Source organism: Triticum urartu, unplaced genomic scaffold (assembly GCF_003073215.2).
Source record: "Triticum urartu cultivar G1812 unplaced genomic scaffold, Tu2.1 TuUngrouped_contig_6701, whole genome shotgun sequence".
NCBI classification, from domain to species: Eukaryota; Viridiplantae; Streptophyta; class Magnoliopsida; order Poales; family Poaceae; genus Triticum; species Triticum urartu.
In genome coordinates this window covers 291-14,450 of record NW_024117484.1, presented here as the reverse complement: position 1 = coordinate 14,450, position 14,160 = coordinate 291, and the positions used below count along the sequence as shown (strand labels likewise).

General features: G+C 42.5%; 1 protein-coding gene across 1 annotated transcript; it reads right to left on the bottom strand.

The window, feature by feature from the left end:
• Positions 1 to 8,814: 8,814 nt before the first annotated feature.
• Positions 8,815 to 13,005, bottom strand: LOC125530987. Its single transcript, XM_048695390.1, has 2 exons — positions 12,405 to 13,005; positions 8,815 to 9,125 (listed from the first exon to the last, which is right to left on the bottom strand). The coding sequence occupies exons 1-2, from the start codon at positions 12,903 to 12,905 to the stop codon at positions 9,120 to 9,122; spliced, it is 507 nt and encodes a 168-aa protein (XP_048551347.1). The 5' UTR covers positions 12,906 to 13,005; the 3' UTR covers positions 8,815 to 9,119.
• Between the last annotated feature and the right edge of the window lie 1,155 nt (positions 13,006 to 14,160).

Below are 14,160 nucleotides of genomic sequence, written 5' to 3'. Positions count from 1 at the left end.
TGGGTCGAGGGGAAGATGATCTGCACTTTTCTTGCAGGTATGTGTTTGTGCATGCCCTGTTTTTCCACTAGTTGCCGCTCATGTCTGATTTTTTGTTGTTTGCCCTGCAGCTTCGTCGGCTCCTATCGGTGCCTCTCTCGATCCGAGCCGGTTGCATCTTCGTTCATAGATCTTTGGGTCATCTGCAGGTTGACCCCTCTTCTCCACATACTTTTCAATCTTCTTTTAGGGCTATGCCGGTATGGCCATGTGCTGGTGTGCAGGAGGGAAGTGAGGGCCTTTTGTTGTTTTTTCTTGTCTTTGGTAAAAGCCAAAAGTGTTACGGCTTGTTATTGGTGGAGCGTAGATTTATGGCTTTTATGATTTGACTGGATCCTCATAGGGTGTGTGATTGCTGCTCCTCTGTTGGTTGAGTGTTGGTGTTTTTGTTGCTATATTACTATACATTAATTTCTGTTGATATAAGAAAGAAAACTGTCAAAATTATTCCCTCCCACATGTTCTGAATTGTATGGCTTTTCTTGACCAATTTTTGTTTTCTGCAGGTTTGCCCCTACTATTACTATGCTCACGGGGAACAGAAGCATGAGGGCATGGATCCCCAAGAATGCAAGTGAGGACCGACATTTCTGCTCTGGTAAATCCATTTGAGACACTGGCAGGTTCACAATGGATTTCTTACTGGATTTGTTTCAAAAAAAGAGTTACGCATATTGTCAGTACCATCTATTTTCCTGGTATGAGAAAATGTCAGATTGAGTAATTCATTTCCCCTACTTTCTAATTGTACCCGAGATAATCTTGAGGTGCTGTCAAGATTTGTTCTGTCTATTTTCATTTCTTGATTTTTTTGTGAAACTCCATAGGATTAGCAAGGTGTATTTATGCTCGCCCCTTTTTAGTGTTTGGTCAAGCCGATGGACTGCAAACGTTATGTCCTTTAGTAATTCATATTTTTAATGTAGATGCATTTGGTATGAGAAGAAAGGCTTGTGCTCTTATATTTTTCCAATGCTCAAATATATGCATGTGGTTACAGTTACTGTACTGATTTCAATAACATGAGAATGGCAGGCTCTCTGTCATGAGAAATACAAAATAATAAAAAGTGACTGAGGTAGCATGTCCCATGTGAGATATAACCATATTCTTATTTCACTACTAATATTACTGCCTAATTCTACATATCAGTTGTATCGCCATAACTTGCCCAGTGGCAATCACTGTAGGTTCCATCCGTTTCCAAAATCTGCTAATTGTTAATATGCACTTTACATTCTGTTTTAGATACTAATACATATACCAAGTTTTTTGCTCAGTTAAATTTGAGTTATGGTAGTAGCTACAAATGTCTACCTTGCAGCTTTGTACTGTTCTGTTCTGAATTGTATGATTGATTCTTTACATATTCAAGTAGCTTAATTTTCTAATAGTTAGGTTTGGAAATAGGCAGGTCATGGAAGGCCTTTGATTTATTGGATCAGTCTGCCCTTCATATAATGCCACTAGATGTAGTGCCTGATATCGCCTTGTATTGCGCAGTTTTAATTAATTAAGTAAACTGGAGCAGCAGGGTATCTGCCATGTTCCAATAATAATGAAAAAGTTGTTTTTTCTTGTCCTGCAAAATATAGCCCAAAACATTCAAATGTTTTGTTTTCAAAGGATGGAGCACTTCTCATATTAGTGAGTTGCTTTGTACAATTCATATTTGTTGAACTATACGCCATGCTTCCTATCTGTTCTCGTTGTTTTCTATGTTATGTTTCTGAATATGTATCCAGGACAACTGGTCTAAAGTTGTATCTAGATGAGTTGCATTTTGTTTATTTGCCAAAATATAGCTATTATGGGATTATTTGGTTATCAGCTTTATGGACAAGCATATAGTTTCAGTCAATACGATAGTAAACTTGCTCTCAAGATCTTACAAAATATTAGGTATCCTTAGTTCCAAATATGGTTTTAAAAGTTCTAAAATTATTTCTTTTATGCCAGGTGCCATGCTGTGGAGAACATCTGGCCGCCATTTACACTTCATTACCTCCATGTTTCGATCTAGTGCCTCCACTCCTCAGCACCTCTTTATCTGTCGTGGCAACAGCAATGGAGGTCTCCAAGGCTCCTTCCTCTTCTGGTTTGGCAACCCGCCAGCCCTCCAAATGTTAGTACTCCTAATCACCGAGAATTCCTTTATTGGTTAACCGTGCACGTCTCCAAGAAGCATAGAGGTTAGGTTATGCAATGGTCTCCCTGCTTATGCCAGAGATTCTTGAGACATGGCACAGTGCCAATGCGGTGTGCTTCGATGTGGATAGCACTGTATGCTTGTATGAGGGTAGTGATGAGCTTGCTGATTTATGTGGGGCTGGCAGGCGGTTGCCGAGTGGACGACAAAGTAATTGTCATAGTTTCTGGACTATGTTAGTTGTTTAGCATATAATATCTTCCGAAAAACTAATCTTGGCCTTATTATTCTCAGGGCGATGATAGGGACCGTTCCATTTGAAGAGGCTCTTGCTGCCTGGATCTCTTTAAGCAAGCCATCTCTGTCCCAAGTTGAGGACCGTTTGGAGAAAAGGCCACCCAGGTGACCTTTTACAAGTCTCAGCCTCAAGTTAATTTCATAAGTTAATCACTATTTAGCTGCCACTTTTGCATTCCTATATTGAATCTTCTGAGATTCCCCAGCTCTGTTGTTCTTGTATTGGAATGGTTAGATATGTGCTACTGAACATAGAATAATGCTCTTAGGAATGCTTGACTGGTTTTACTCGGCTTCTCTTTTTAAGCTAATACGAAAAATAGTAGCTGAGTATATGAAAAATTGATTTGGTGCCACAGTAAAAACACGATTTCAGAATAGTACCACCACATAGTCTAAGATCATTTTAATAACACCAAGTGAGACATTAAAATACTAACTGCCTATACCACTATAGTCTTAACCTTTAGGCCGTTACGTGCCCTCCAACCACAACATAACCCTTTTGACTTATTTGCCTCGTGTGTTAATTAGAGATTTCCTAAAATCTATGTCTACAGAATAATTCCAAGGTGGTATTTGTTAATAATTTATTCAGCACTGCAATAGATGTATTTTTTGTGTTGGATATGCATTGTTCATTTTCCTGGTTCATTGACATATTTATCTGTTTGTATCTGCAGGATTTCTCAACGCTGATTTCATTAAGACATGAAAAGCCAATAATACTAAAGTATTCCTTGTGTCCGGAGGTTCCCAGCAAATGATCAAGGTATATCTTCACTAAACGGCTGCACGAACGGTACTTTGGAATCTGGACTATCAGAACGTAGTCAAATTTGCCTGTCCTTGAAACATCTTCAAATTTTGTGACATACACACACGCACCAAGGTGCTTTTAAGATATCCATAGTTTGAATACAGAAATTGGTTCTAAATTTTCCGTCTATATTATTTATTGAACAGTAAACCAGGATATGTTTCTTCCCATGATCTAAAAGCAACAATTCCTCTTTTCTTCACTTTAGAACGTTTTAAATTTAATTTTGTGACTAAAGTTTCACATAGTGGTCAACAGAGGTGTATTCAGGCCCAAACTTACAGAGCTGTAACAACAGAGGTGTATTTAACCGAACTAATGTGACCTTATTTAAAATATGACTAACAAAACTCTGTCAATGATTTGAAGTATCAGTTTCCCTGCCTTTCAATGCAGTACTTGGATAATTTTCTGCTTTCAAATTCAAATTGTTCTAACCTTTGATCCATCTAACTAAGAGAATGTTCTATCTTTTCAGTTTCTCTCTATGTGTGTGTGTGTGTGTTCTGATCCATTTTATGCACCTCGACATACAGATCAGCATCTGTGTGTGCCGTGGCTTGGGAGGGACAAAAAAGAGGTCGATTTGAAATTATGGAAGAGCAAGGGAGGCGGGAAGAGTTGTGTACTTTTATCCTTTCTACTAACGCATCATAGCATCTGATCTTTACCCGCTTGGCCATGTCATTGGGACCGGGACCCTCGCGCCAAGGCGTGATCACGATGTAGTGGGAGAAGATCTGTGGGCTTTTTGTAATTTACCCGTAGGTTTAGCATTTGCCTTTATTATATCAACACCATCATACGCTTAGTTAATTTTTTAAATGTTTAAATTCAAATTTATTGAAATTTGTTAGGAGTAACAACATTTTGCATGCATAAAAGTAGCTCCAACAAACTAAGTTACGCCTAAGACTTTAGTTATCTATTCTGAGTTGTGGATCCTCTGCAAGTTATTATGTGCTGTCGTATCTTCTATGCCTAAGATATTTAGTGCTAAACCTATCGCGAAATATGCTTTCTATGTTCATATATTGTTAAGTGGCTTATTGTGTGCATACAAATGTTTTGACCGGCACCCTCGCGCCAAGGCACGATCCCGATCTAATTCAATTTTGACCACCGTCTTTTGGCTCTTGCTTTCAACATATGTAGTATCGGTTAGTCATTTTCTTGACACAACACTTTAGGCAACGGCTCAGACTTCTTGAGCGATTCTCTATTTACTTTCGATACATTTTTCAAAATAAACAACCAATGTTTCCTCCATATATGAATGACTCAATGACACAATGAATTTTTTCCAGTCAACTGGTCATCCTAAGCCTCATCCTGTATTCAATACATTTATGTTCCATTGCTAACAATGTTCATTTGTGATGTTTTTTCTCAGGATGGAAATGTTCCTCGGAACCATGACGAACATCAACGGAGGAACAACCTTTTTATTTTATTTTCTATTGCCTCTACTGTATTGTTGCTGCCACAAAGATTTATCTGGACATGGAGCCATCATGATGTGTTTAAAAATGATTACATTATCCTTTTCTAACCTGTTGGTGTTAGAGACATCTTAGCATTCAAGCAGGTTTAGTTCATTGTTTATTAATTCCTATTCTGTAAAAAAAATCACTGATCATCGCTTGACAGAAAATATTTTGATATGCAATCATGTGCATGGGCGAAGAACCTGGATGTTATTTATAGGTTTTGGATCATCGATGATTGTTTTGAATGAAAAATATCTGATAAAAGAAAGCATGTAATCTTTCTAATCCAGCAAAGCCTTGAAACCTTGATGCTTCTAAATTTGTGTGAGCTAAATGATAATTTTTGCAACACCCAAAACCGTATGTTGCCTTATAGTTTCATCACGATGTTGAACTTAACGGTGATTTGCTCCAATTACATGTGAATGTTTCTTCTTCCTCATATTTTGTTATATCCTATTTAAATATGTACGCTAAACTTGATTTCCTACCAAATTGAGCATTCACTACTTGGCCATAGCGCTGTGACCGGCACCCTCGCGCCAAGGCGCGTTTTCGATCTAGTTTGGATGGATGGAGGAGACCGGAAGCAACGGCCGCATTGCCCAGAAGCACCCAAGTTTTTTCATTTCTTCCCCCGGCCCCTTGGTTGTTGTTCTAGTAAACCATTTATTTGAAAAGTTTTCAATCTATTCATCTTTAATTCCTGATTTCATGGAGCGCTCGAAAACAGCCCGCAGTGTCACTATCTAGCACCAAGACAGAGTAAAAGGCACTGGCAAGTGACGCAACTGAAGCTACTCAGGTGCAATATGTTCTTAGGGAACTGGGAGGATCCTTGCGACGACCACCGTTTTATGGTGTGATAATTTGTGTGCCACCTACCTGATCATCAATTGCTTCGAGATACATGTAATGAGTGGCTTCTGGATAGTCTGATGAATTGCAATGATGAAATGCGGGATTGCACCATAATGTTAATCTGGATGATTTGGACATTGAGGTCGGACATGGTGCATCGTAAAGATGTACCGAATCTGGCGATAACGGCCGATTACCTTCAAAGTTATATGCACTCGCTACACTTGGCTAGGAGGCACTCTACAGAGGAGATCATCAAGGGGAAGATGCCAATGCATTGCGAAGATCCGGCCAGGCCACTCGGATAGGCGGTGTGGATGCCATGGCCGCGACCGGCGGATGGCCAAGCCGCGTTATCGGTCGATGGGTCGTTCTCATCTTCGGATGGATCAACGGCAGCGGGTATGATACTAAGAAGATACGATGGTACTGTCATCTTTGCAGCCTACCGGTGTATCTTCAACTGCAATGATGCATTGGAGGCGGAATGACATGCAATCATGCAAGGAATCTCATTAGCAATTCAGCACTGTAATCTTCCTATCATCGCCTACCAGTGTATCTTCAACTGCAATGATGCATTGGAGGAGGAATTACATGCAATCATGCAAGGAATGGCATTTGCAATTCAGCACTGTAATCTTCATATCATCGTTCAATCCGATTCCTCACAGGCTCTTTTGGCTTTGACAGGGGAAAGTCTTTCCCGTTCGGCATATGGTCACTTAGTTGCTGAGATTCGTCATCTTATGGGTGAAAGAGAGTTTATTCCTTCGAAAATTAAGCAAGATCAGAACAGGGTAACAGATCGTTTGATTATGTATAGTCGTACAGAGAGTACTACAGCTGTATGGCTTGGGCAGGGCCCTCTTTGTATTGAGGAGCTTTTGTCATTTGATTGTATCCCTATGAATATGGAACAAACATCTGAGTTAGCAATATGCCTCGCAATCAATGTGACTCCGGTCGGAATTGAGTTCTTTGCTAGTCACAATGCAAAACTTCTGACCTTCTTTGGGTCTTTTGCTTTTTGGAGTTTTAACCACTGATTTTGTGATTCCCTAGTATCAGAAATATTCAAGCGACCCTTCAACTGATATTCCCGTCTTCGCTTTGTGTCAACAAGAAGGCGATAGGTTGATCTCATTGAAAAATTGCCCGAGCGCTCATAGTGCCATGCCTATCAGTCTCCCATTGTCCTAGAACTCGGCAGAATGGTAAGAATGGTCTCCGCATCCATGGGGCAAAGATGTTCATTAACTGCTTCGTGATTCCATCTCCCTGAAGGGCCATCGATGAGTGCCGACACCAACTCCGACGGATCAGAAGATATCGGGTATAGTGTCCGCATCATATAATCCCTTGGCAACCAATTTTGATTCCATATATTAGTGGTCTCGCCATCTCCAATACGACATATCAGACCTTGTTTAAGCATTGCCAAACCTGCATGAACAACACGACATACTTGTGAGGGATGGCTCCCAAGCTCAGAATCAAGCACATCCACTAATGGGAAGTAGATCGCCTTGATGGATCCTGCAAAAATTAGCCACCCTTGTTTTGCCAATATGGCCAAGTTGAACAACTACTCCCTCCGTTCCAATTACTCATCGTGGTATTAATTCAAATTTGAACTAAAACCACAACGAGTAATTTGAAACGGAGGGAGTAGATATCACGAAAGCGGAGAGCCCCATGTACTTTGGCATCGTCAACTCTTCTAGACCCATGCAGCCTTTCTCTTCCCGTTTTTGCATCCCCAATAATAAAAGGCAATGTATCAAGTGAAAACAGTTGAAAATCTGGAAACTTTACCTCATAAGCATTAGATCTAAAATGAAAGGATTACGTGAGAGGTGGGATTCCCCTTGGCCACTTAAATGCTTTTTACAGAAACCCCTCTCACATGCCTTAATCTGCTTGTATGACTTCATCCCCTACCTCCTGTCTGATCTAATCCCTCGTAAAACAAATCACCGAGATAACAAGAGAGGCGATATTTCCTTTCAACTGACATGCGTCCTTTCCTCAGGAGCTCGCAGCCACTAATTGTACTAAAACTGAAATTGATAGTAAGAAGTTTCTCAAGGGCTCTGATTGGAAAAGGCTGACTGCCTAGGATGGATTCCAAACAAAGTATCATCTGCAATCCGAGCAATATTGGTCCAATCCCACTTTCCTACCATTTGCAAAGTCCAAATCAGCTCCGCGCGTTGGCTGTCTCATGTTGAAGCTGTAGCCACAGCCATTGGTCCCACCCCGGCACGCTCGCAGAAAGTGTTGGTCGCGGGCGTCTGGTCTCCGGCGAGGTTGGCGGTGATTTGTTTTATCAGAAATTAGATCGGTAGGGGATGAAGTCGTACAGGTAGATTAAGACATGTGAGGTTTTTTTTGGTGAAAGACGTTTAAGTGGCTAAGGGGAATTCCACCTCTCACGTAATCCGTCCATTTTAGATCTGATGGCTAGGAGGTAAAGTTTTCAGATTTTCACTGAACAACCGTTTTCACATGATACGTTGCCATAATAAAATTTCCTAACCATCGAGCAAACATAGTTTCTTTGCGTCAAATAGTAAGGGTGACGCACACGGGCGACCATGGCTGGGCCGTCCATTTCAGGGTAAGCTGCTAGAGCGAGCATGTCCATTCTGACTGCTAGTGTTTTTTTTACTTCTTCGTTTTTTTCTAGTTTTTGGTCGTTTTTCCAAAAAAAGTGAATTTTTTTAGATAAAACATTTTTGGGAAAAAATGTGAACACTTTGCTGAATGCTTTCGTTATTTTTTTTTGAAAATTCCGCATATTTTAAGAAATCAACATTTTATAAAATTTATGAACACTTCTTTAATTCCAAAATTTTAAAATTTGTGAACATTTAGAGAAGTCTAAATATCTTTAAAGAACGTGGACATTTTTGAAATTTAAGTACGATTTTCATAGATAAAAAAGAAACAGAAGCTAATTGGGCCGGCCCATGCCTTTGTGCGTCAATTTGACGCAGTAAAGGAATGCCACGTCGTTATTCCCAGAGACGTTCGTTGGGTTTTCCAAACGGCCTGTGCTACACCTGTTTTACTTAGCATGATCCTCTCATCTCAGAAAAACGAAAACAACCCCTCAAAAAAATGAAAACAAAGAACGGCTTAAACGCACCAAATGTAGAACGAGTTTTTTTAATATAAAAAATAGTACTGCTCCATGAAACAAACCACACGAAACCACATGTACATTTTTACACAGGTTCCAGTCGCAGCAAACGGATGTACAATTCTACAGAGAATCCGTGTTCACTAACCAGACAGCAGACCACATACACGTAGTACAAAGATCAACAGCACAGCACCGCAGAACCTCTCTCCCTGAGCTAAATAAGGCTCCCGACATATTATTATTACTCGTGTAACACCACCCCAGGATCCAAGGAGAATTTGCTGCAAGTGGAACGAACGCCCAGCTCCAAGCTCAAGCCTGCAAAGGTAACAAGAAAAAGGACCTTCAAATACGTACCACCGAGTAGAGTTTGACATATGAGGCATAGAATCATTGGTTTCAAGTTTGGATCCTCGGAGATGGGACAAACAATATATTGGCTGACTATAAAGCTGTAAATGACTACCGATGATGGCATCCAGACTTTTACAACGAAGGTGAATACATTGATCGCTCTTTCATCCTACATATTCTACCAACAGTGCATCCATCTATTACAATCAACATGTCAAAAGGCCTCACGGCACTCGATAAACAGAAGAGTCGGTATATCCAAAACAAATGAGCACTTGTTTCAGCAATAGGTATGTATCTAGCGTAATACTACTAGATGAGCATTTCGACGAGAAGTCGCAGCATACCTAACTGTCATTTGACAATAATCAGAGCTAATCCCCTACAAGGGTTCAATCGAACCATGCAGTATGCGCCATAATCTGTTTTCAGATCAGACATTTCGAGAGAATGTTCAGGCATGACACCACTTATAATAACATGGAAGTGTTCTCAAATTATTGGGACGTGGTTCCCGACAGAAGTTGTAGTCTTATTTAGCCACTTGCACACATGATTTAGCTTATATAGGCCCTCAGTGATTTAGCTTATATATGGTTCCTTCTAGTAAATCTTTTCTTTTTAATACTGTGGTACACAACCATGAAATTTACAATTTCTGGTGAAAATGTCTAGGTCATTTGCAATGCTGGGATCCAACCCCAAAAAGATAACAGGGCATAACAATAATCATTACTAAAATGATAATAATAGTAACTATGTTCCACTGGTAGTTCAACTCCATCGAATAATAATAACTATGTTCCGCTTAAGTAGTTAACAACTTTTTGGGCATGTAAGTAGCCAACATGCCCTTTTCATATCTCTAGTGTATATCCATATTTGTACTTAGTAAGAATGCATCCCAAGAGAACGCTATATTCACAATCTTGCTTTTCTGGCGGTTTTAAATTTCCTAAGTGTTCTCTACTTAAAGTTCTCAAAACATAAATCACATTTAAAAAAGTAGGTCAGTAAGGTCACCACACAGGATAAGACGTATTCAAAAGATCTCGCTCGTGTAGGTGGCTTCTGATATGATACTCCCAGTCCTAGCCTCCCAGGAAGATTGATGACACAAATGGTGTAACAAGGATAAGTATTAGGTACATGGTTTGCTTTTAGAATCATAGAGGATGTACGTAAAGGATAAAGAATACCATAGTGTGGGAGATCTAATATGTAAATCAGTCCTAGTATTAGTGTAGCACAGGAAGACCTCTAGAAAGTCCTCACTACAATGTTCCCATCATGGCACTATCTCCAGCCCTCATCCGTCATCTGATCTCTTTAATTTCCTGTTCTTTAAACCAAGATTGGATATATAACACCAAAAGTTCTCTGTTTTTTGTACGTACCATCCTAACACATTGGTTCACTTAAATACCACCAAAGTTCACAGTTCTCTTCAATATACCAATTTGTTCTCAGCTGTTACCAATCTTACTATGCATCTCTTCCATATGTTTCCTATTGTCCTTTAACCCTCAGGTTGTGATGCTACAAACTTCTTCTTTCACCCTTGAGCAGTGCGCAGGATCACAGATTCACAGGCATATTGATATTGCGATGTACGGCTACATTTTGCAAGCTGGACTGTCGTTTGCCAGTTTGCACCACCTTCTCGCCAAAAAGGAACGATGTGCAGTGCATCTCTGCGCAAAATTCCCTGGAAGCCTCACTGGCCACCTCAGGATTCCCAATCATCTGCCAATCCTCTTCTCCTTATGAAGTTATGATCCATGTTGCATATGCTCTTCATGCTGACCCTCCCTCCCACACACCTTAACCCTCTAGTTCACGCCTCTTGAGACTTGCAGTCTTGCAAACATGGGGTGTGCCACTTGTAGATCAAGGGGCAGTTGGTGTAGTGAACGGAAATGTTATTTGGTCAGACGTGCATAGTAGATTTGATTTTATTCTATGACAATTTTTTGTGTGAATTAAGTACATAGTGTCAATACTCAATATTGTTTGCTAGAGACCCTATTAGGCAGTGAGTCAACAACATCCACTGTCGTTGACCATCAACAGCTCCATTAGTGGCCATCTGGCAGCATGCGGTAGATGTATTTTTTCTCCCTGGCAAATTGTGATGTTTGTCCCAGTCTTGTGTCTAATATGCTATCAAGCGTCACCCAGCACAGGACACAGTTACTAGACTTCAACCGATATTAGACACAAGACTGGGACAAACATCACAATTTGCCAGGGAGAAAAAATACATCTACCGCATGCAGTAGATCATTTTTCTTCTGAATTCAAGAGGGAAATCAGATAGTCTAAACTTTCAACAAAAATAAAAAGAAAAGATAGTCCATTAACGGACTATTACAGAATGTCACGTTTTAGAGGATTGCAAACTGTTGATGCTATTAAAGCAATCCAATATCTTTTAGTGGTACATATCAAAACCAGGGTACTTCTGTCTTCAGGTGGTGCATATTAAGGACAAATAAGGTTTTTCTAAATGGGATTAAGTAAAGCGAGAGGTTCCCTCTTCTCTCTCTTACCATTACTTAACAAATGAACCCTTTCAAAATTGCTGCTGCCAAGGGCAACTATAGTCCTGAACACCAAAAAACAAAGGTGTTCCCTCTCCTTTAATTTTGACAACAGGCACCACATTTTAGTAAGACATGACTCCGGGTTAGGAACTTACAATGCAGGTCGGGTGTTACGTTGTGGCACGAAGTGATGTGAGCTAAGTTGACATGCTGCTAGATTAGTTGTTGGGTGTGTGGTGGCAGTAGGTGAAGTATTATATGGAAAGAGCATAAACTGTTCATACACGCTAAAAATCCTCGATATATTTTAATCACCAGATGATCACTGATTAGAGGAGGTTGACACCAGCTTCACTCAATCATGAAAACAAAACAATAAGACATGCCCCCACACCACCAAATTGTATGTGCCACTACGACTAAATGTTCTCACACCCCAATCACAACCGTCCTAAAAATTCCAGAACAAAACTAAGCAATGCTCAGAACGAAACATCTTAGATTCTAGCGCCCAATCTATGCCAGAATAAATGGCTATTCAGGGTTCGAAGTGCACATATCATGATATCAAGCAGCATCAAACAACAAGTATACTGATCCGATTCCAAAGTCTGGACCCCCTATGTAATTCATGGCGAAACGAGGCGCCTAATTGAACAGCGGAACGCTAAAAAGTGACTGAATCTCAATCCCATACCTCTGCTACGGGGAGCAGGCCAAGCTCCTGGATGACCCCGGCGACGCCGCGGAGCTGCGCGCCGGCGCTGGCGCCGCAGACGGGCACCCGGTCGAAGAGCGAGGCGGAGAGCTCCTCGGAGACGAAGCCGACCTGGAACTCGAGGGTGCCCTCCTCGGGGTGCGCGACGATGCCGGAGACGGAGACCCAGAGGAAGAGCTTCTTGGCCTGGATGCCGGCGAGGCCGGTGATCCTCCCCTTGGAGAGGCAGCCGCGGAGGGTCTTCTCGTAGTAGACGAGGTGGTCGCCGAAGCGGACGTAGCAGGTGCCCGCGAGGTGGATCTCGAAGTCGCCCGTGGCCTCGTCGAAGGTGTAGGAGCTGACCGAGTCCGGGATGAGGCCCTTGGGGAGGCCGTACTTGGGGAGGAGGTCGTTGGCCGCGCCGTTCGCCGGGGCCGCGGAGGCGACGGCGACGGCGACGGCGGCGGCGAGGAGGAGGAGGAGGAGGGCTTGGGGAGTCATGGTCGTCGCTGGGGTTTGGGATTCTCCTCTCTCTGCTTTGCGCGTGGGGAGTTCGGTGGGGGCGACGAGTTCTCCGGCAGGACGTTATCTAGGGTCAGCTCCCGGCTAGCTGCCTAGCACATGTGCATTTTTTTCTCTCTCGAGAAGATATGGATCTATTATAGAAGTTCTCAAAATATAAAAAATCTCACGTCAGATTTTAAATATTCTCAATGAACGCCTTTTTGACGGCCAGATCTGGTTGCACGAATCTTGGCGCAAGACCAGTTCCACGGCAGCTTCTGGAATCGTTTGATGGCGAGCCGAAGCGAACGAATGCACCCAACTTCCTCTTTCCCCCCTCACCCCTTCAACTTGTCACCGCACCGGCTCTTATTTCTCCCACACCTTATCCTCCCGCGCGTCTGAATCCGAATGACCAACCAAATTGCCTGGCGATTCTTGACAATGTGCTTCGGCGGTAGCCCGCGGCCCACTGAGATGCCGGAGAGCGCGCCATGCATGGGCAGGGGGGCAATGATTGGCGGATGGCGCACCTAGAGGTCATACGGCAAAGTGGTGGCTGCTCCTGGCTAATGGTGAGCGGCACGAAAGGCTACAACAACAGGACGAGCGTGAACAACAACAGGACGAGGAGGTCGCGGCTCGGGGACATGGGGGAGGAGGTGGATGATGCCCCCTGCGTTGTGCTTCAACAGAAGCTCGTGGCCCACTAATCCCAATGGGAGCTCAAGCTCGAACACGAGGGGAGAGGGTGGCGACGGTGAGAGGAGGCACGACAGAGGAGTTACGCACAGAGGTGGTGGGATGCTTCTAGGTGCGGCGGGGTTGAGTTGCGGTGGCGCCTTGGCTCCACGACATCATCGACACCAGGCTCCCAGGGTCCGTCGCCCATGGCTCCACGACATCATCGACACCAGGCTCCCAGGGTCCGTCACCCACGTAGAGGAGATCCGTGCGCTCCTCGACGACAAGCCTAGAAGCCAAGATGGTGGACGAGCTGAGGTTGGAATTAGCACACAAACAAACTTGTGATGAACTGAATACTCGAGCGCAAACAAAGTAATATCAGCACCACTTCATGTACTAATCAAGGATCGTTACTTAGCACGGAAGGAGACATATGCAACCACATATATGGAGGTAGAATTAGTCGCTCAGCACACATGATGCTCCTCAAACGATGTTTGGTGGTAGGAGTAACTTTCTGGACAACAACAAACATCAACACGGAGACACAAGATTTTTACGTTGA